The 23,267-nt window shown below is 37.6% G+C and overlaps 1 protein-coding gene across 3 annotated transcripts in view; it reads right to left on the bottom strand.

Moving 5' to 3' along the window:
- RB1 (RB transcriptional corepressor 1) overlaps positions 1–23,267 on the bottom strand; it is an 82,929-nt gene that overhangs the window by 56,739 nt on the left and 2,923 nt on the right. For 2 of the 3 annotated variants that reach the window (XM_074815684.1, XM_074815685.1), the window contains exons 3-11: positions 16,087–16,199; positions 12,261–12,395; positions 10,000–10,038; positions 9,284–9,351; positions 7,758–7,868; positions 5,676–5,824; positions 4,880–4,957; positions 2,186–2,295; positions 1,077–1,154 (exon numbers count right to left, since the gene is read on the bottom strand). In XM_074815684.1, coding sequence (XP_074671785.1) covers positions 1,077–1,154; positions 2,186–2,295; positions 4,880–4,957; positions 5,676–5,824; positions 7,758–7,868; positions 9,284–9,351; positions 10,000–10,038; positions 12,261–12,395; positions 16,087–16,199 — 881 coding nt within the window. Of the gene's footprint in view, positions 1–1,076; positions 1,155–2,185; positions 2,296–4,879; positions 4,958–5,675; positions 5,825–7,757; positions 7,869–9,283; positions 9,352–9,620; positions 9,636–9,999; positions 10,039–12,260; positions 12,396–16,086; positions 16,200–23,267 lie in introns of those variants that run through there. The other variant, XM_074815686.1, reaches the window with a different exon arrangement.

Genomic DNA, 23,267 nt, shown 5'->3' with positions numbered 1-23,267 from the left:
AGTTTCTGCAGATGGCTTTTAGGAGATTTATAGTGGATGCGGAAGCCCAGAGTCTAATTCATTCTTCCACAAGCATAAAAACACCGCAGAAGATTTTTATTTTTGTTTTTATTAATTTTACTCATTTGAGGAAATTCAATAATTAAGGGTACAATATTTTAACTTCTCTGATCTCTACAGCATGCTAAAATGAAAGGCATTTATACAGCAAGCATGGAACAAGAACTTCACTGTCCAATTTTATTAAACCTGACACCTTAAGAATAACTGCCTGCACAAACACTTCTCTGTCCACACAGCACATGGCATTGCAGTGACACAGCAGATCGGTTCTTGAGTGTCCAGGAATTTCTAAGGACCATCAGGCAAAAACATAATGATTTTGTCAAAAAATGATGTGGCACAAGGAAAAAATTGTATATGCAAATCCCTTTCCTTTGGTTAACTGAATTCAAGTTCACAGTTCTTCTGCATTTGACTGTAGATTAAACAATCTCCCATACTACATTTCTACCATATCTGTCCATCTTCCCGACAGGCCAAAATATATTGGCACTCTGAAATGTTCATCTTCCCAATACAGGAAAAAAAAATGTTGTTACTCTGAAATGTTAATCATCTCATACAGAAAAAACAATACTAAGAAAAAAATTATCATGGGAGAAGTAGTGCGTGTGCATATACAATTTGATATCAGGAAAGGAAGGCAGAAGATACAGAGCTAGAGTAAAGATTGGAAAGGAAGATGGAAGCATAGAAGACAAAAGTACTATGGAAGAATACCATGGAAGTATAAAGTTACATTCTCACAAGAATTAATACAATAATCTATTTTACAGATGTCTTGCACTTCTTAAGACAACTCAGTAAAAAGCTTTTTCTGTTTTCCAACAACCTCACCAGGAATTGAGGGCACTCAGCACCCCTCAGTAGATGCTCACTGTAGTGGCCAGAACTACAATCTGGTTTTTGAAAAACAAAACAGTTGCTTTAAAATGAAAACAGCTACTCTAAAGATTAATATTTCTAGTTAGGATATTAAAGAAAAGAACATAGCTTAAAAGAAAAACTCATACCGAACAGGAGTCTGTGGAAGTATAAGATTAAGTTCCTCATCTGGATTGTTTTTTAGTGGTGTCCTCTCCAACTGTGAGCTACAGAAATTGGAAAACAAACTTATGAAGTACTGATGTAATTTAAAAAATAATGTTTTCTATAAAGACATTAATCTGCAGAAAAAAACTGTGGAACACATTTTTAGAAGATCTAGACATCCAACTACTCCAGTTGTTAGAACAATGTAATTTAAACTCCCAAGTAGATCTGCTTTGAGCAGGATGTTGGACTAGATGACCTCCAAAGCTCCCTTCCAACTTCAATTTTTTTCTAGAATTCTATTTATAGCAACTTAATTTATATGTACAGCTGGTATTAGCTCCATTTTAATCCAATTTTAAACATGTATTTTTCTAGCATAGATAAGGTCACAGACTCACATCATGATCTCACATTAGGTAAAGTTACAGAAATATTGAATTGCCAAGAACTGTTGGAATTTTAGAGTATGACTAAAAGAATTCAAATACAGCTGCATTACTGAACAGCACCAGGGAACATGCCTGGGTACTGACATTCAACTGTTTATTCTGCTAAACCACCTGTGGTGCATTTCTGTCCCATGCAAGCTACCATTCCCCAAACAATTTGTGGGTACAGGTCAGAAGTCAGAATAGCCTGAAGACCACTCCCAGCAGACAGCTTCCAAATGCCCCCAGCTGGTTTTAGGAAGCTGGACAGCAAGAACCCAAGCCATTCTATGCCAGCTGACCCCAGAGCCGTAACACCGCCTCAGGCACATCTAATCAACTAGCACGACATGGCCTTGGCCACCTCCTCATGATTCCTCAGCTTCTCCTGGACAACAGGGGCTTGCACAGAGCAAGAATTAGAGCAGAGGTTCCAAATCATTTTAGGTAGAGTCACAGTCTTATGTTTTCTAATTATTTAAGCTATAACATAAAGCAAGGCTGGGGTTGCCAGAAATATCTTAGCTGAGCTGCAAACCTAGGAGACCAACAGGATACAGAGATCTCCATTTAGAACACACAGCCGGGGGACAAAGGGAGAAATCAACACAAGTTCACATTTTCTATTATAAAATTAAAGCAGTAAATGGAAACATTACCGTGCTATAACATCAGGCTGTAGAGTTTCATCATGATCCAGAAATAATCTTGCGTCTATATCTTTGTTGTTGAGATACAGCTCATCATACTGTTTCGAGAGAACCTCAACCTCAAAAAACATTGAAAAAAACTTTATAGAAACAAGTTTGTCAATTTACTGAATAATATAAGCCAGTCCTACCTCATGAACACAGTGCTGAAATGCTAAGAGAATGACCTTGGAGCTCACAGTCACTTCTTACACAAATAGCTGAAACATACCCAGAGGAAAATTATTGTTCTCAAGCACAAAAATAATCTTTTAGAAGAGAAAACAATCCAAGATCATGAGACTTTTTTGAAGAAATGTAGGTCCTGACACTGTAAAAGAGCTAAAAATAGCTACAGTGGGAGACATAAACCTGCAAATCAAACTAATGTTTCCAGGCTTTTTAAATCTTTCTTTCCAGAAGAAAAAAGTGTCTCTAAGAGTAGGAAATGTGGCATGAGTGTCCTTAGAACAGCTGCCAAACAATCCACTAGGTGCCTGTCTCTGCTGGGTTGAAGATGAAGGCCAAGACCCAAACTCAAACCCTCTTGTTCTGAGTGTAAGAAGTTTCCCCATTCCATGTTAATATTTGTAGTGGTGTCGTTTTTCAGACACATGCCTATTTCTACAAAAACACAGACTGTTATTTCATATCCACTTTGTTGTTTCTTAAATTACTGCTAAAAGTTTTTTAGTTGATTAGCTCCCATATTGATACGACTTCATTTTGCATGGAAGTTTGTTGTTGTTTTTTTGTTGTTTGGTAGGTTTTTTTTAATTTTGAGTGACTAACTGGAAGCCTGGAATTTTTCTATCAGGGCCAGATACTAGCCTCAACTTCAAGTCTGCTGCTGTGCTTCCACAGAAGTAGGCAAGCACATCAATTCTCTGTTCCCTGAGGCCTTAAATATACTAAATGATGCTGTGCTCTAGCAAACTCCTGCTATAAAACCAGACAACAGTGCATATGAACCCAAATTAGTCCCCTCTCAGTCCCAAGAAAAAGCAAGCTGCAAATACCTCCAACACAGCTTTGCTCCTCATCCTCTTCTTCTACCTTTGCCAAATTAATTTGCTCCAAACTGATCTCATGTTTAAAACTTTGAGATTAGGACTACTAAATCAAAGATCACATTTAGATTCCTATTATTGCTTTATTTGTTTCATTTTTAAAGTTCATTATCTTTTCATTTTTCATTATCTTCCTAATGACTTATGTGTTCTTTTTGACTAAAATATTTCAGAATTTCATAAACTTCTAGAAACTTAAGATTCTCACTGCAAAAAGTAACAGCTCTAAAACAAAATGGCTGCACTGGGCTAACTGGGAAAAAAACTTTAGCCAAAAATAAAGAGTTCTGAATCAATCTATTCATCAGTTCATAAAGCCTGACCATCAAACACACAGTGAAGACAAATCAAACACCAACATTAAGCCTCAAAAAGTTTTTTTTTGTTTTGGAAACAACATTAAAATTTATTGAAAGCTTGGTGGGTTTTTTATGAAAATCAGCCAATTTAAATATCCCATATTACTAGCTATTGTACTGATGATCTCAGCTATGATTGATGGTTAGTTGGATTACATATATGAACTGACTGCCTCTGACATATAGCTGTAACCTTCTGCTTTGTTTTAGAACATCCCCTCAGGCACTGAAGTTTCAGGAGCAAGGATCATGTGACTGGATTTTTTCTTCAAATGCATCATTCTATACAATTTTCACCAGCAGAGTCTTAGACTGGTAATTTTGATACTATGCTTAAATTGAGCAGCCTTGGATAAGAACCCTCACTGATTTGAGAATAAGCTGTATAATGACCTTTGCCTAGAAGTTCATACAGGGCTTCCCAACTACATATACACAATAAATTAAAAAGTCTAAACAGACTGCTGATATGCTAAAATTCATTTTAGAAGAGGTTAAGATCTTTAGTGGGTCTTGTATTTTGTCCCCCACCCAACACACTATGAAACTGAACAGAACATATACTTGGCTGAATCTTGCAACCTTCAGTCTGATAAGCTTCAGAGCTACTTATTTTCAGGTTATCACATCTATTGGTGACACACAGCTAAACCTACTCTTTTAAGAATGATGAATGTAAATACATTGCAAGAAGTTACCTACTAAGGCACACTCTTGCATGCAACTGCATAGAGGTAGTCTGCTGCATCCAGTCTACAACTCAGTAACATGAAAGTAATTCTGCATGGACACAGAAGTCTGAAATTTTAACGGTTGTGAAACGGAGCCTAAACTTTTGGATGTCTCCCCAACATAACTACAGAGACATGTCTCAATTACATTCAAATTAAGGTGCGTAATTTAAGACTGTATGGATCTATACATTGACTTCAGAGACTTGATATTGTAATAGTTGTATTTTAGACTAATGGCCTTACTAAGATCACGGATATCCAACTCCTATGCCATGTTTTGCTTTGATCAAAAGCACTGGTTCACAGCCTCAGGAAATTAATTTATTAAATTCAAAAGTAAAAGCTAAATATACTCCATAAATACTGGAATCCTTGCTAACCCACATTCCTGAAAAACAATGCATTGGGTTGTATGATTTTAGAAGAACCTATTAGAACTTCATCAATGTGTAAAGAGAATCTTAAGTAATTTGGCACTGCTGTTGATCTGTCTTAAATTACCTCTGGTAGTCCATTTGAAGCTACAATACCAATAGAATTCAAGAAAGGAATAAAGCTTGTGAAATACACATTTTTGACCTAAAAAAAGAAAAAAACATAACATTAGCAATATACAGAGGAGGTCATGCATACACTGTTTTCACATCTTTAACAAGGAACTAAATGAGACACTTCTGTAATGCACTGTGTTTTGTTTTCAATAAAGCAAAAATGAAATTGCCTACATATCCAAAAATGTAGTGGTATGTAAGCATGCAGCACATAATCCATTACTGGAACATTAAATGACTAAACGGGGAAAGAACTGCACTGTTCCCAGCCCCTTTGTATTTCTACTTCCATCATCTCCTTTAATATTAAAAAAAAAACTAGTCCATTTTACACAGGAATAGATTTATCTGTGAAGGAAAAGGGGAATGGGGTCTTTAAGATCCCATGCAGAAGAAATATACTTGTTGTGTACATGTTCTCATTGTGGGATGCAGCTGTGAAACCCCATCAGAACAGCCTTGCGTCCACACACCACATGCTGCAATCAGCATCTAACTTCGTACTGCATTCTTCACAGTTCAGTTTCCCTGGCAAAGTTATCACCCATACCGAAGAGCTTCAGTGGTTTTTTCAACTACCTACTAGAGAAACTATAGAACGGTAGAATACCTTCATTACTGAACTTGAGGGAATAGTTAAGCAAGCACAACTATTGAGATTTAATTTAAAAGACCGTTTAAATAAATGCATATTCCAGATGGGGTTTAGCAGCAAAATCTAACAGACTTTAAAACACAGGCATTACCTCATCTAAATTACAATCATGCTCTTTACAAAGGACTTCAATAACTTTTGTATCGGTATCAATTTGCTTTGAAGTACGTGTACTCCTGTTCTGACCTCTTCTTGGAGTTCGAGCTGGTGCATTAACAGTCACTGCAGTCACAGCAGACTCTGGAAAGACAGAACCACCACAAGGTTAGAGTCTTCTTAAGAAAGAAGATATTTAAATTTTTAAACCTAAAGAGATTTAAATTTTTATACGATTTTCCAGGCCCTCCTCTTAAATACTTCCCTTTTCATCTGTTTAGCTTGAGCGAAAAACCATCATTACAGGAAACACATGAGAACTAATTTTTAAAGTCCTGTATCAGTATTTGGACATTTTGCTTTTTAAAAGCTATTCAACACAGAATGTAATAGCACTTCCTGCAAGTAGCTTTGAAAAAGCATCTGTTTTGCAAACCTGGGAAGTCTTATCTTTTCACAGCTGAATAACTATTTTTTCTATTTTTACAGAAATGTGAAACAAGGAGCTGAAAGAGTAACTTCACTCTAAGTGTCTGAAGGTTAATGAAGTCGCACAAGGCTTAAGTGCTGGTGGGAACTTGGAATATGGTTCTGCAGCAAATTCCTCCTTTCCCCAAATACTTTCAAGGCAAACAAGTATGAAAAAAAAAACCAAACTAGTTCACCTTGAAGAGGATATCAAAAAAACCTTAATTCAGTGAGATAAAAACGTTTCATTTTAAGCCTAAACTAGATGGTCTCAATATCGTCACCTTGAAATATGTGAATTGTATTAATAACATACACTAAAACCATTAAATATTGTTGGTTTAAATCTGACACTCTAATGGGCACGCTGTTCTTATTCATAACTTCATTTGTATTTGATAACTCTTCTGAGAAAATCTGATAAACTACACCGCTCGGGTGGTTGCATCTTAATCTCCTCAGCCTTAGTCAGATCATAAAGCTTGACATCATTTAGCACAACATGAAGACTCTTGGTCATGAGGATTTGAACACTATATTGTGTTATTTGCTAAAACAATGAAGTGCTCTGGAACAGTTTACACAGCACCTGCATGGATCACACAGCTTCAAGTTAGAAATCTAATGCTTTACACTTAATGACAGTGATACACATTTACAATTTAGTCTGAAGTTGCAGTGTTTCTTTTCAAGATAAAATGTACAGAACCAAACTATTTCTAATAATGAGCTCCTAGTCTTCATAGTTTCACTAAAAAAAAAGTAAATCAGTGTGAACAGAGTTCAAAAACAGGTTGTTTCAATTCAGTGTTCTTTGAAAAAGATGTTCATTTAAGCCCACTATGGCTTTATAACACCTGAAATAAGCAGCAGCATGTCTATCCTACTACAATCAACAAATTTAAACTCCAAATAGTACTGGAGGAAGGCAGAAATTTGCTTGCCACAAGCCCATCCTTTACCACCCTTTATTTGCACCGACATTAAAATAAAAGTAAGTTTTGGTATAAAAAACAGGTTATTTATCCTTACCCGCCACAAATAATTACTAGGTCAGATAAATACCTTCCACAACACAGAATTTAAAGCATATAGCAGGGAGTACATCTTCTATTCTATCACACTGTAGCCCAAGTGGGTATTTAGTTGTGAAACAAAGAAACAAAGCAATAGATTTAGACTATGAATAATAGTGTCATATCCAAACCTAGCAGAAAATAAACCTAAGTAGTATTAAAAAATTGCTTTCTACATACTGTGCCTCCAAAAAAAGAAAAACTAAGCAATAGTTCTCAGTCATCATCTACCCAGAACCCAAATTATTTTACCAAAGTAAAACTGCTGTTTTAACAAGCCCCGGAACAATTTGCATGGGCAGAGGAGACAGCAAACAGATGGCAGGAATAGAAAAAAGATTTCTATTACAAACACTGCCACATTCAGATAATTTAATTCAAGTTCACTATCATCTAAATAGAACTAAAATATGAAAAAAAAAACATTTTAATGAGCTTAAGTTTTATTATGTTAGTTATTAATGTTAGCATGAGTAATAGAAATCTAGCCAATTTACTTTCTACTTGAGTGAACAAAAACCTAAAATCCTTACTGTATGGTTCCTTGAGCATAGCAGGAGGTGACAGTTTGATAAAATAATCTAAGACACACAGCAACAACTGGAAAGAAATCACCAGGTCATCTTCCACTTGCAACACTTTACCTGCAAATGTTTAAAAAAGTAAAGAAAAACTTTGTGATATGTTTGCCAATTTTAGAAGTAATTTTGAAAAAATATAGATTTGGAAGTTCATGTAATAAAACACTACAGTCAGAATTCAGAAAACATCATACAGGATGCCAGTGTTCTTTAAAGGCTACTGATTTTAAAACTCATGGTTCTTAAGCGGTTTGTTGCTTTAGAGTTCGCATACATTATTTATATGTGCACAATTCACTGTGCACAAAATTCCTACCTCTCAGTGCTCCTTCCTGATTTCTTTTTCATTTTATACAGTGGAGTAACTGTGTAGACTGTTTTACCTACATGTACCTCTTATTTCTGTACAATTCTTCCTCACTTTCTTTTTTGTGGTCTTATGCAAGCTTTGTGAAAGCTGCTAAGTATTCAGAAAGCTGGAGTTGCTAGTATATAGTGGAGAGAAATTCAAAGCGTGCTATCACACTATGCTTATAGCCTGTTAAATTTATATGAAATGACTTAGAAGTCACACAAACAGTAACACTAAGAGCACTTTTAAAACTACATTATTTGGGCTGTTCCCAAATTATGATTCATGTGCCAGAGAAGATCTACAGGACCATTCCAATACGGCATGCATCGCCACAAAAAAACGGAAAAGCTGATAGCAATTCAGAGCAGCCACAGACCACTACTTGTGCTCTATTTATATGTGCAATTTTTGTATTACTTTCTATCAGTATTAGCAAGCATCAACCAGGCTCTCCTGTGACTTCAACTATTTGCTTGTAAATGTTAGCTTTCCTTATTCTCAATGAAAAAGCAGGATAGAAACACTGACAACACAGACCTGGAGTAAGCAGCAATTAAGATACATGGATTCATTCCTTTTTATAGGAGTAGTACAATGAGACAGGACTCCATGGGCTACCATAACTGCTTCACCACTCAGCTTTAACTGAAACTACTGCCTTTTCAAGGAAGAATCATAGCATTCAAAGGACATAATTTCAGGCATTTATAATAATATTTTATTAAATTTATTTTATTTATATATTTATTATATATATAACCCCATTTTAAAAAATCTGCCAGTCTTTTCAAGTAACCATCCATTATTAAAATATTGGCAGACTATAAAGCACCTCAAAATAGACTCAAATACAGAATACCAGCCTTTAAAGTAAAAAAAAAAAATATCTTAAAAAGCTTAAAAATACACATATTTATACATAGGAAGTAATACCAGTGAAAAGAATAGCCAAATTGGATAAAAAGAAATATTACTGAGTAGTTACAAAAGCTACGCAATCAAAACATTACAAGTATGCACAGTACAGGCCCAAAATAAGGATGCTAGTCTCATATGTAAAACAAACCCATAAACTCACCTCAACAATATTCATTAAAATAACAGTCTTTTAATCAAAACTAACCTTTTGCCAGCAAAAAAGTAATCCAGTAATTTTTTAGGACTAATAGAGAACTGAGTTCAGCAGAAATCCTGTAGAGACACGAAAATAAAGACTTTGCGTCAACAACTCTATAGTAATTTAAAGTATAATTTCTGAAAACATGCTTCCATCTATGGAACAATTTATGACAACATGCAACATTTCTCGTATAGCTAAGTTTATTAATTATCTCATTCCATTCCCCATGTAATTATGACTATACATTTGAAAAATTTAAGTCTCTGTAAAGCCATTTAATAATCAGGAAATATCTGTATCATCCTTGGAAAAGAAAGTGAATATAGATAATTCACTTAACTGTTACAAGCTGTTTTCTCTCTTGTGCCTTTGACTAATGCCCTATTCTCCAGTCACAGCATGAACTCAAGCTCATTTGGGAGTTGCTAAGGCATCTTTTCATCCACTCATTTGTTGCTATGATTAGGAAGCTCACTCTCCAAATGTTCGTTTCCACCATGCCGAGACACCCGCCATTGGGTGGCGATCCTTCATGGAGGAAGTGATCAAATATATATCACTTCTGCAGCTCTCATCATCTCACTGAAATTCAAAGTCCCCACTAAATCTAAATTAAACACATGACATACTATGACTTAGGTCAATCTTAATGGGTTAAAAGATAAAATGCTGACACATTTTACATCTTGACAAACACAATTTAGGAAAGTCAAACTTACTCACTACTAGGTTGTTCCAGATAAATAAGTCCACAAGTCCTAGAAAATAAAAATAAATTCTTATTTTTAAACACTTTTCTGAAAGCAAACTATGCAATATCTTTGACTTTAATGTAGCAAAAAATACACCAGTTCACAAAACATTATTCTAACTTTAAAAAAATGCTGACTCTCTGAGAACAGATTAACAGCAGACCAACTACAGCCCTGCCAGAGCTGAAATAATGCTGTTACTTGGATGCTTATGTCAAAGCTTAAACAGTAAAACAATTTTTATTTGGTATAACAAAATTTGTTATTGTTTTCTTCCAGAAAGACAAGATTTGTATGTACATTGTTACTCAGTGGCTTGTGAAACACAGCAAAGTATGTGCTACAGCTGCACAGAACGCTCTATAAAAGGGCATTTTAAGGTTTTTTACTATTTCTGCAGTGTCACTGCAAGCCTTGTGGTGTAATGTTGCATTCTAAGTACATGTCATTTCAATAAATAAATTCAGTTTATTACAAAACAAAACAGGAAAAAGATCTTTCAAATCCTGTTCGAAAAAAATTGCTACTGCAATTCAAGTTCCAAAAAAGTGAAGACGACTTAGAGGGACTAAAACCAAAACATACCTGCGTAAATCTGCAATGACACTTTTATAGCCCAGAAAACACTTGCAATTAGTAAAATCAAATTATTTACAACCTTCATACCTTTAAGGCAGCTATAAACATTACAAAAACATTGTGATATACACATTACTCAGGATTATGGTAAGTGGGATTGATTGGACTTTGAAAAGACAAATAAAAGTTATATCACATTTATGCCTTGATTCTATGAAGTACCAAGGGGTGACCTGCTACCCCTTTCAAGGGTCATTTAAGGAATATTTGAGAGCCTTTTGTGGTTTAGGAGGCAAAATGTTACAGTGACTCAAATTCCTGCAGGTGAAAAGTACCATAGCATTCTGAAGCAATGGTATCCAAACAAGACAAGCATCATAGAATGATGCTTTGACATTTAGTAACATGAAAGAGTTTTCTACTGGTATATGCTATAGAGCAGGGGTTCTCAACCTTTCCTCCAACATGGACTCCCTTTAATACCTTTTGTGGCCACAGACCACCAAGACTTAATTCAAGATTTAAAGCACTAGATGGCATCAAATATTTATTTCAGTTTTCTCATGAAGGGTCTTCAAATTTGGAGAGAAGGGGAAATAAGTTAATCTGTTAATGCACACACTTCTATTATAATATCTTTATGGCAATGATTCCTACTTGCTGCGGGCCAGCCCAAATGTTTCTGGGCTGGATGTCCCCCACCCCTGCTTTAAACCTTCGCGGATCCCCTGTGATAACATTGCAGCCCCTCAGGGGTCCGTGGACCACAGGTTGAGAACCACTGCTACAGAGTTTCACAGACTGATTAAAAATTGCCTCAGAGGATATCAGATCTTGCCAATACGCATCTGTGCTAGCACATATTAGCCTGTAAGAGGATCTAAAGCCTTTATTACCTCTATCTTCATGTTAAAGAATAGAGTGCAGTAACTTACCACCCTGGAGTAACAGCAACTCAAAAAACCATCCATTTGAGAATCTCCTCATCTTCAAGTTACACACAGAAAGCTCTTAGCACTCTACCGTAAGTACATTCAATTTATTCTGTATAAAGAGAACACCCCTTGATTTTCATTGTGTGGTCAGCTAAACCACTTGGGAAGGTCTACCTTGATTACAAGCGAGAACTGCTAATAGAGCAGCAGCAAGCTAATAGGCTCTGCAACGCCCCTAGACACTGGAACAAACAGCCTGCAAGTTCCAGATCTAGGAGAGAGAAACTATCCTGTGATGTTTTTTGTTCTTTCCAGAGCTTCTTAAAAAGAAACTCTTGAATCAGGATTTGGGGAGGGGTGGGTAGGTAGAAACAGAAAGTCTATCAAATAAAAAAAAAAAAAAACAGATAGTAAAACAATCCTCTCCATATCTGCAAAAAGCTTAACAAAGGGAATATCAACCACTTGTCATGCTACTCTTATTATTGTTTGTACTGCAACAAGGGGATTGTTTAACAAAGCATTGTAATAGTTATGGAGTAAAATGTAAGATATGTTTATTCAATGCATGTAAACAGTTCCATTTCACTGTTCTGTAAATATTAGCGCACAGAGTTTAACAGGCTCTTCTAATATACAGTTTCAAAAATCTAAATACTTAAATGTTGACAGCCAAAAAGAATTCATAATTTCAAAACAAAAAACATATACTACCTTTCAAACTTGTGGTATAGTGCAAGTAATACATCATATTTCTTTTTCAGCCTTGATACAGTGCTATCAACTTTAGTGCTTACAGTATCCATGTTAACATCCACTTCTTTCAGAAACTGAAAAAATGTGCATACACTGAAAAAAATGAAAAAGATGACACATTATCATAACTCTGAGTATTCTGAAATAGCTCTTCAAAAAAAAAAACCCACCAAAACCTTACTTCACTAGACTCCAGCATATTCTTACTAAAACTAGCAGTAACTGACAACCTTGCCTTGGGAAACACTACCTGTTTATGTCAAGCCCCACCTTTACATTTTCCACATGTAGAAATACTGTTCAACTAGGCAGCAAAGGCATCTTGAAATATGGGCTCCACCACAGAATTTTCTTGGCTACTACAGGTGTTATCTTTGGAAGTCAGAATTTGCTAAGTAGACACATCTTTCTTGCTTGTTTTGCCAGTAACACCACATGTTTCCAACACAGACACCTCAACTCTTCTGTTCTACCTGAAAGTTCTACTTTAGTAATGTTCTTGCTACTCTAAGAACATGAACCTTGGTTCCATCCATGCTAAAGAGAGACCCAAGAATGAAAACCAAGATGAATGCATTGAATTATATGGAATTTCAAGTCTTGCAACAGGTATTGGGGACAAGAACATTGCCACCCTTTGGAAATACTATTACACAGGGGACCAAAGTCTTCCTTACTCATCCATGTAATATTGTGGCCATCAAGAAAGCATCTTGTTAAGTTCATAGCCAAAATGAGCAGATTGCTAAAAATTAATAAGGAGGAAGCTATCGAATATATCCAACTATATCAAATATAATTTGATCCTTTATCAGAATAAAGTATTCAGAGATTTTTTTTTATCATAAACAACAAGCAGAAACAGAAGGAAAATAGTGGCCCACTGTTAAACAGGAGAGGTGAATTAGTCACCAAAACTACTGAAAAGCCAGAGGGTCTCAACACTTTCTTCACCTCTGTCTTTACCAGCACTGTTGGGCCCCAGGCCTTGGGAACAAAAATCCAGGCCAATGCAAACACAGACCCACCATGAGGGAAGGTATGCAGACTATGACAGGAGCTTGATCCCTACAAATTGACAGGCCCTGATGTTATCTACTCAAGGGTGTTAAGAGAGCTGGCTGATGACATTGCGAGGTCACTCTCCATAATCTTTGAGAAGTCATGGAGGTCAGCAGACATCCCAGAAGACTGGAAGAAGGCTAATGTTACCCCCATCTACAAGAAGGGCTTAAAGGAGGATCCAGGAAATCATAGGCCCATCAGTCTTACTTCAGTCCCCGGTAAAGAACAAATCCTCCTGGGGCTATCACAAGCCAAATGAAGCACGTGACTGGGAAGAGCCCATACAGATTCACCAAGAGCAAATGGTGTTTGACAAACCTGATTGCCTTCTATGACAAGGTAACCCGCTCAGTCGATGTGGGGCCAGCAGTAGACGTGGTCTACCTGGAATTCTCCAAGGCTTTTAATAGGGCTCCCCACAGCCTCCTCCTAGAGAAACTGATGCGTTATAGCCTAGACAAGTGGTCTGTGCAGTGGGTGGGAAACTGGCTGACAGGCTGCACCCAGAGGGTGGTGGTAAATAGCTCTTTGTCAAACTGGCAATCTGTCACAAGTGGGGTCCCCCACTGATTGATATTGGGCCCAATACTGTTTAATATCTTCATAAGTGATCTGGATGATGGCATCAAGCATACCCTGATAAAGTTTGCTGACGATACCAAACTGAGTGGGGAAGTGGACACTTTGGAAGTGAGAGCCACACTGCAGAAAGACCTGGATGGGGTGGAAGAGTGGGCTAACAAGAACCTTATGAAGTTCAACAAGGACAAGTGTAAGCTCTTGCACCCGGGAAAATATAACCTAGGAGTGCAGCACAGGCTAGGATCTACCTGGCTGGGGAGCAGCTCTGTTGAAAAGGACCTGGGGGTCCTGGTGGACAACCACATCAACATGAGTGAACAGTGCGCTGCTGTGGCAAAGAAAGGCAGGATGCTGGGTTGCATCAACAAGGGCATCACCAGCAGAGATAAAGAAGTCATTATATCCCACTCTACTCAGCACTTGTCAGGCCACACATGGGATACTGTGTTCAGTTTTGGTCCCCACTGTACAGAAAAGATGTGGACAGGCTGGAGAGGGTCCAGAGAAGGTCCACAAATATGATCAAGGGACTGGGAAGCCTGCCATATGAGGAAAGCCTAACAGAATTGGGTTTGTTCAGTCTTGAGAAAAGAAGGCTTAAAGGAGACCTTATCACCATGTTCCAGTATTTAAAGGGTGGTTACAAAGATGGAGACACCCTTTTTACAAAGATGGAAATGGAAAAGACAAGTGGTAACGGGTACAAGTTACTCATGGGGAGATTCCAACTGGATACAAGGGGAAAATTTTTCATAAGTGAGCACAATCAGCCATTGGAATCATCTCCCCAGGGAAGACGTGTATTCTCCAACACTGACACTTTTAAGATTCAGCTGGACAAGGTGCTGGGCCATCTTGTCTAGACTGTACTTTTGCCAAGAAAGGTTGGACCAGATGATCCTTGAGGTCCCTTCCAACTTCTATGATTCTTTGCCAGATTAAAAAACTGAATATAAAGCCAGTCAGAAGTTTATTTAGGAATTTTTTTACCATGGAATGAAAACTCTTTCCAGTGTATCTGTGTGGCTCTCAATGATGACTGCCAGTTTGACCTTATAGTTGACAAAAAGCCCAGGGCTAACAAGCAATTCAGTATTGCTAAAAATCAAAATCAGCAGAGAAGCAGCTTACTCTTTGAAACCCTAAGGGAAAAAGTCTCTTTCAGTTTGCAGTACAAGTTGATTTGTACTCGGGTGGAACATGCTGAACGTCGCTTCACAAATGCAATTAGATTTCAACCACACGGTTCCAAGTCAGTCAAGACTGAAGAGATTAAGTCAAAACATAGGACCTGAGCGCTGCTCTAGAAGATGATGCAAGGTAGAAGAGGCATGGAGAAGTCTAGTCCTAATAGATGACTTCCAGGAAAAAGATATTCTGGCCCAAGTCTGGGGCTACAGCTGTGACGTGCCCAGCATTCTGCCTTAGCCTCCTGCCCTAAAGCACTGAAAGGCTCTGCTCCTGCACATGCTTTCGACTCACAGCACAGCTATTAGGCAGACAGCACTGGAATTCTTTCCTTGGGTGAATCTAACACAAGGTATGCCTACTGCTGTTGCCACCTAAATTTACCTTAAAAGCAGATATTGTCCTATAATCTTCATCTTTGTATTATGAACTCTATGAATAGACACTATAACAGTAACAATCCCCTAGCAAAAAGGACGTACAAAAGTACAAAATTTAAACTGGCATTAAAATGTTTGAAAAAGAGCAACATGCTGGTGAACTATTTGAAGAGCATTATTTTTTTCCACTTCTTGATTTAGCCTAAGCCTAATGGTGGAAAAAAGGTTTTCTACAAAAATCCTGATACAGCGAAACAAAGGAAAATATTTTAAGTGTAATTTACACCAAGTTAAATTGATGAAGGCTTAGGTTGAGCAAGAACAAGAATCAGCTGTGTGATACAAAGCAAATCATAGTTGAATCAAACAAGTATCATTGTTCCCTCAACTCAAATATGATAGCAAGACTAATGTACCAAAATATTCAGAATTCCCATAAGTAACTTTCACTATAAAATCTATTAGCCTGATATGCACAAAGTTTCACAATGCTTTAAAAACATTCTCTTTATAAATATGTTGACTAGTTAATTGTTGAAATCTAAATTCACACACTTAAATTCACTTACCTTATGCTTATACTTTTCAGAAGCTCTGTGAAAGTGAATGTCATTTCATCCAGATCAATTGCTACAATAAAGATACAGACTCCCCACGTTTCCTTTTTCTTTTTATTATAAGCCTTTTAGAAAAAGAAAAAAGTTTTTATTTTTATTATGCAATAAAAGTGGGTAATATATGGAAAGCATTAATTTGTCCAAACTAGATTAGAAACAGTAAAACAAAACACCCTCAAACACATGACTAATGATAGCAAATCATTTGATAACTGAAAATCATTACAAGTTTTACATTACAGATGAAAGACGAAGCACTTCAACTCTAGTTCCTAGAGCACAAGATCAATTTTACCCATAGCAAAGCTTTGAAATAGAAGCTTTGGTTCCACAGAATGTTTATGTAAAGCAGAAGCCATTATTTTTTTCTTTTAAAGTTACAATATTTGACAGTAACAAGACATTGGAGGTTAAGGAATCAGGAGAGAAGCCATAAGAAAGAAATATAAAATCATTGCAAGGACACGCAATAAATACTCATGAGCTTTATTCTCCAGCTAGGTCTCAACCACAACCCCATCTCCTTGTTTAGTAAATCGTTACAGTAACAAGCACCTTCACGCATTTTCCTACCATACATCTACACTTAAGGTCTGTCTTCTGCTGCTTAGAAGTAAGGTACAAGCTGTAACTGATCATCCTTCACCAAAGAAAAGCCATATCACAATGACAGACATGACATCCACACGGAGTTCGCTCTTGACAGTTCACAAGCTAATCACTTGGAGCCAGCCAGGCACCAGTTACGATTACAGTGCCCTTCCACCAAACCAGCACCTCAACGGAAAACCTCTAAAGACCTATGTTTTGTAGAAGCATGGAAGAAAACACTTACTTAAGCAAGTATACTGCAGGTTTTGAAACAAAACTATTTTGAAGACAGAACTAGATGTGGGCACAGCCCTGCAAGACTTCTAAAATAGCAAACTCTTAAACTACTCTTTGGGCATTTCACATCCTTGTAAATAACTCTCCAATGACACCCAGGCCTACAGCTGCTTCAGCAAAGGAGCAGCATTTGAGCGCATCTCAGCAGTTCTAGGTCAGATGTACCATCTGTTAAGAGGACACAGGCGAAACAGACCCCCAGGAGCAAGTAAGCTGAAGTACCAAACTCCTGCTCTTCTATGCTGCTTAGTTTTAGCCCACTCTCTGGCCTACTTTATCCTTTCCCCAACCACTCAACCTAGCTGCCCTGCAAACAAAAATGCAAGCCCCAGGGGCCAGTTCACTCTACAAAATACTCCCAAAAGGCAAGAGGAATAAGACTGCACCAGAACTGACTCCCTCCATCTTACATGGTCTTCCAAAACCATCCCAAAAGGCTCTGTCTCCTCAGCACCTGCTCATATCCTTGCTTATGCCACAGCGTAACCATGACAAATAGCTTGCCGTGCCCATAAATGACACAAAAATTTCACTAACACTGCCAACTTAATTTTTTTTTTATTTTCTTGGGACCAGTGTTTATACATCCACAAAGACTGGCTGAGTCCTCCTCCAAAGAATGAAAAGTTTCAGTGGTTTGTGCAATTGATAAGAGTTACAGTACAGGCTTGAATGCTAATGTAACCAGCCACCTTCAAAAACATGGTAACTGTCCATTATTTAAGTCACTACTTTCTTCCTGCATTCCTATTTGAGCATTTCTATGAATTGTGGCACCTTGTACAACAGAAAATTATTTTGAAAAAAGCTATTGAGAGACTGAGATGCATTTGACGATACATAAAGGAATGGATATTAATATCAAATAGTCACTGTCTCTTTGTTTATTAGAAACCCTCACTTTTTAGATATTTTATGTACCATCATATACCACCAACAACCTAAAGATGATGTGAAGAAAATTACTCTCAAGGAGGTTTTGCACAGAAAATGGGCTTTGCTAAGAGATGTGCCCTCACCATCTCAGCAAGTCTCAACAATACTTTGCTGACACGTACAACAAGCTACCCAGACACATGAGAACAAAAAATGTCCTGTTGGATGGGGATGTCTATTTTCCTCCATTAATATGTCTGTGATGCACTGTAAAAAAATCTTGAAGGTTAAGGCTAGCTAGTACCTACCAAGAAGGATGACTATTCACTGAGGACACCACTGCCACTGGAGTCAGCTGACCTTGTTCAATGACGAAGTTCCCTTCACTTCATGCTCCTGCAAACTCGGACCATGACATCATTTTGTAAATACAACATCTTGTAGGGTAGGAGGGCTAAGTGCTAGGAAGCAGAGAAATTGTTCCTAGTTTGCTGCCTGTCCAAACAAGCCTAGCTCTCCTAGGCAGCTTAGCTCTACCCTGGGAAGATCAATGCTTTACAGCTATAGCAATGGTTTAATCGGTAAGAGTGAGGTCTGGCTTGCAAGAACAGTCTTTAAACTCCTTAACCACTATGGTTTCAAGTTGCACCAGGGAAGGTTTAGACTGGATATTAGGAAGTATTTCTTTACAGAACGGGTTGTTAGATGTTGGAATGGGCTGCCCAGGGCAGTGGTGGAGTCCCCATCCCTGGAGGTGTTTAAGAGTCAGGTTGACATAGCACTTAGGGATATGGTGTAGTTGGGAACTGTCAGTGTTAGGTTAATGGTTGGACTAGATGATCTTCAAGGTCTTTTCCAACCTAGATGATTCTATGATTCTGTTTGGGCTAATAACTCATTTATTTCTTCCATTAAACAAGACAGCAGCCTCAGAGGCAGCCTGTCAATCTACTAGATTCAAACCGTTACAGTGAGTCAAACTCTAATAACAGGACTACCCCCTTATCCACTCCTGGTGTTACAGGATGCTTGGGGCACCTTCTCCTCAACGAGACAGATGTTGGATGACTGCTGGCCTAACAAAAAACATTACACAGAACCCAGGATAAACTAATAGATTATGATTGTTTTCCAGTAGCTAAGTGAGCAGCTCTTGAGTGTGCCCACCTCTTAACATCAACTGCGTAAGGAAAGAGAGGAAAACATGCAAGAACACTGGACTGGGCCTATCCCACCAGCTACTGCTGGTTAAAGCACCCGAACACGCAAGTAAACTGCAGTTTCCTCAGAAAATAAGACTATCTGCCCATACCCATACAGGAAGATTTTAGTGATTTTAATACACAAAATATAAACATCATGGGGTAGAAGGGGAGAAGAGACAAAGAAATGTCTTCCTGGCAAGTTAGACTCCTGAGTATTCTCCTTCTCATACTCCTTCCCTCTCAAAGCTCACAGACATTTTAAAGTTTTCCTATACAAATGAGTTAAGCTGACTGCAGAACAAAAATGCAGCAGCATCCCTCCAACTATTTTACCAGCATCGTAACTCCAGTGGAGCCAATCCTATGACACAAATTAACGGTTTGTTTACAGCCGAAGCCAGACAATTCATCCCAGATGGACTTGAGGGCATGGGAACGAACATAAGGCAAATTCACAGCCAGAAATTCATTTCTGAGGGTTTTCTTCTTGACCACAGTCTGACTCAAGATCTTTGTTGATACAGTACCACTGCAGAAAACAGGCTGGACAACAACTCAACATTTGTCCTTGGCTGTCAGTTCTAACAGGATGACTTCCAGTGACCTTATTTCATGAAGCCTACCAATCACCAACTCAAAGATTATTTAGCACCTAGTAGAGTAGTCTACGTCGATTCTTCTTTTTTACTTATGATTCTCAGGAACCAATGCTATAACTTTCAGCAATGTAGCTCAGTTCTGTTAAATCAATATAGTTTTCTGTAGGAAAAGATCTAAAACCTTTACATACTCTTTCAAAATATTTATTTCTCATTCTGGACTTATTACTATTTAATATATTTTCAGCAGATCATCAGTTTGCCTAAATCTAGTGTAAACAACCTGGAGGAGTCAAGGCTTAAAATGCTCAAACTGAACTACTGTGAAATGGGAATCTTGGCTCTCTTCTTTCCAGATGTTGTTGCAAGGTGTTAAAGGCACTAGCAGAAATAACTTCTCTACCTCACGAGTTTCTCCTGCGCTAAACCAGTCACAAGAAGTCTCAGTTCTAGCTTGCTGTTAGCAATGTTTATTATCCTGCCAACACTGAGAACAGTTTTGATGACAGCCTACAAACGTGATCCAGAAATAGAAACTTCAAACGATGTTGTATAAAAGAAGGTCAAGAGAAATGTACATGAGAAATATGCAAATGTAGATGGGTATTTGAATCAAATGGGATATAGGACGTCACACTGGAAATAACAAAAACCTGATTTTTGAAGGGGAAGATGTGGAACTTGTTGGCTTACTAAAACCTCAGCCACCACATCCTAATCAATATAGAGAACTATAGATTCACAATAGAAAACTAAGCAGAATTAAGACTTGTGGGAAAAATTTCCTAGAAAAAAAAAATTCTGAACATGAATCCTGTACCCACTGTCTGCATATAAGAAGTTCTGTGTAAAGACAGATTCTCCATTTTTCATCAATAACGTTTTAAATTTTCTATTGAACATTGTCTGGAATGGAAGATTGCTATTAGTTCTCAACAGACGAAATCAAACTCAAACATAATACTAGCTAAAAGTAAATGGAAGTCAATGGAAATTATTGAACTGATGAAAATAGTTCTTCTGATATGAAAATTTCCCATTACGCTTTTCTTGCATGTAGCAAGACTGGAAGGGACATCAGTCTTTCCCCAGGATGGGCAGATGAAGATCAAAAAAAACCCAACCTGTCTGCCAGTTAGCTATGGTTTTGAAACGCAAGGGCACAACACATACACGCAGTGCATCTGCTACTGAGATACTGAATATTACCAGCAAGAGCCCATGGTGATGATTTATGTTTTCTTCAGGACTTTCAGTAGCACTTTGGTTTTGTTTAATAACAAAAGATCCCAAAATACCTGTAATTTTGCTTATCTACTCAAAGTTTCATTGGATTCAGATTCAGTTTAGCTTCAGTTCTATAAATAAGAGACAAAGTTCTAAACAGAAAGACTTTATTAGCTCATATATTTTTCATGCTTTTGCCAAAAGCAAGAAGCCTCTACGTGCCTTTTAACATGAGGATGAGGGGGTTTACCAACTACAGTGTTTTCTTTTCCATAAGAAACTACAACCAAAAGGAACTGATTTAATTTAAATGTGAAATTTTATGGATGGGGAATATTTGACCTGCTGATCACTAACTTTTTGGTCTACACAGAGCAACCTTGCTATATTTAAGAACTCACTATTTCATTCCTCCACTTAAGCTACAGTTCATCTTTTAAGTATTCTTTACTAAGAACATAGTTCAACTCTCGTGTGAATCAAGTGCTCTGCAGTATCTGCATACCAGAATAAGTCACCAGTTGGAGATAATTTCAAAATGTAAGATGAGCAATTAGAAACAAGGAAAGGTGACAGAAACATCTTCAGATGCTAGAGACTTTCCAGGGGGGGAAAAAAAAAAAAATAAGGCAGCAATAACACATTCTCACCTCCATGGGGTACAGAATAATCAGCACTGGCTTGAATTGTAACACAGAAAGAGATTAGTGCAGTACTTGGGGAAAAAAAAAAATCATAGGCAAAGAAAGTTAAACTAGGAAGGATTAACTATGCAGACTTCAGATCTTTCATCATCAGAATTTTTTAATAGTGGGTTAGGCAGATACTTGATAAAAATGACTCGGGAATTTGTGAGTCTGAACAGCTGAGCAGCAGCAGAACAGTGGGCCACATTTCCCAAACAGTGCTATGAACCACAAACAAAAAATGAAGCTCCTGCCCACGCACCACGTACTACAGCAAGTTTGGCTGATGAGGTTGAAGCACACCAGACCTTGTGCCTCAAGGTCCTTGGCAGACTCCAATTTCTATCAATTTCCTAAACCACTTCCATTTTCTTTGCAGAAGTTTATTTCCAATTTAGTCACCATGTCATCTGTTCCTCACATTGGTTCTTCCCAATATATTAAGCAAGAACTCACTCAAGTTTCTTTTTCCTGCTTACATCACCCAGTACTCTACTTCAGATTCTCATTCCATTGTTCTTCACCAAAACAAACAGTACCAGAACATAACAAACACCCTGAACTTTTTCTTAGCAGTATTAGTACGGCTTCTAGGACATCTCCTAGTCTTTCTTACACTAACAATCACATGCTACTCACCAAAGTACATAAGTAATTCCACTAAGTCTGTTTACTCCACCTAGAGTTTACAAGCATTATTGATTCATAATACAGATTTCAGGACAGTTACAAAAAAAAAAATAAGAGTACAAGAGAAGCAGAGCCAATTTTCTAAGTCAACAACTGTCAGTGTATAAGAGTTTTGAAATTAGGACAGTAAAAACTACAACTCTAAAGTATTTTGTTTACCTAGATAGCTTGGTTTGGTAAACAAGAGAAATGATAGAAAGAACAAAAGTCTCTGCATGACACTAATGCAAAAGCTGTGATTTCTATATACACTTCCATATTTACAATAAACTTGTGCGGGAGTTCACCAGATATAAAAAAGAATGCAAAATAAAACATCTTTCTAGTCATTCATCAGGTACCTTCCTTCACACCATATACCAACAGCACTGTTTCAGTACAACATTTCTGGAATCACCATTTGGGGTTTTGTCTCGGAGATTTCAAGTTATGATTTTATTGTAGAAGAGTGTAACTAACCTCTGGCTGTCAGAGGAAAACTTTACCACCACATTTAACAGATAGTTGTAGTGATTTGAACAATATCTCTCTCTGCAGGTCTAGTTTTTCCAACTACAAGTCAGCCTGAATTTTCCAGAACCATCGTGTAACCATCTCTCTCCTGTCACCTTCCTCCTCCACACCTCTCACAGGGTTCAGCTGTTTCAATGATTCAAGGCCCAGCTGTGATAGGATGCAGCTGTATATCCTTGACTCAAATTGCTGGGGAAACAGATTAGTTGAGAGCACTGTAAGAAAAACCGCAGTGCAGAGCTATGCAAGATAAGAAAGGTGAAATTCAGAGAGAAATAGGATCATTAGTAGCTCAAAGTTTCAAATCAAAAAATACGTATGTGGAAAGGTGTGACATCCTGAAGGAAAAAAGCAGCAAATCAGCCAGTTTTGGTGGTGCTGGTGGCTTCAGCAGGTAATGGCACAGAGGATTCATTCCAGGGAGCAGCAGATACCAACCTTTCTCCTCC

This window comes from Strix aluco, chromosome 2 (assembly GCF_031877795.1).
Source record: "Strix aluco isolate bStrAlu1 chromosome 2, bStrAlu1.hap1, whole genome shotgun sequence".
Classification (NCBI taxonomy): domain Eukaryota; kingdom Metazoa; phylum Chordata; class Aves; order Strigiformes; family Strigidae; genus Strix; species Strix aluco.
The sequence above is the reverse complement of the archived record's forward strand: the minus strand, read 5'-3'. Positions and strand labels throughout refer to the sequence as shown.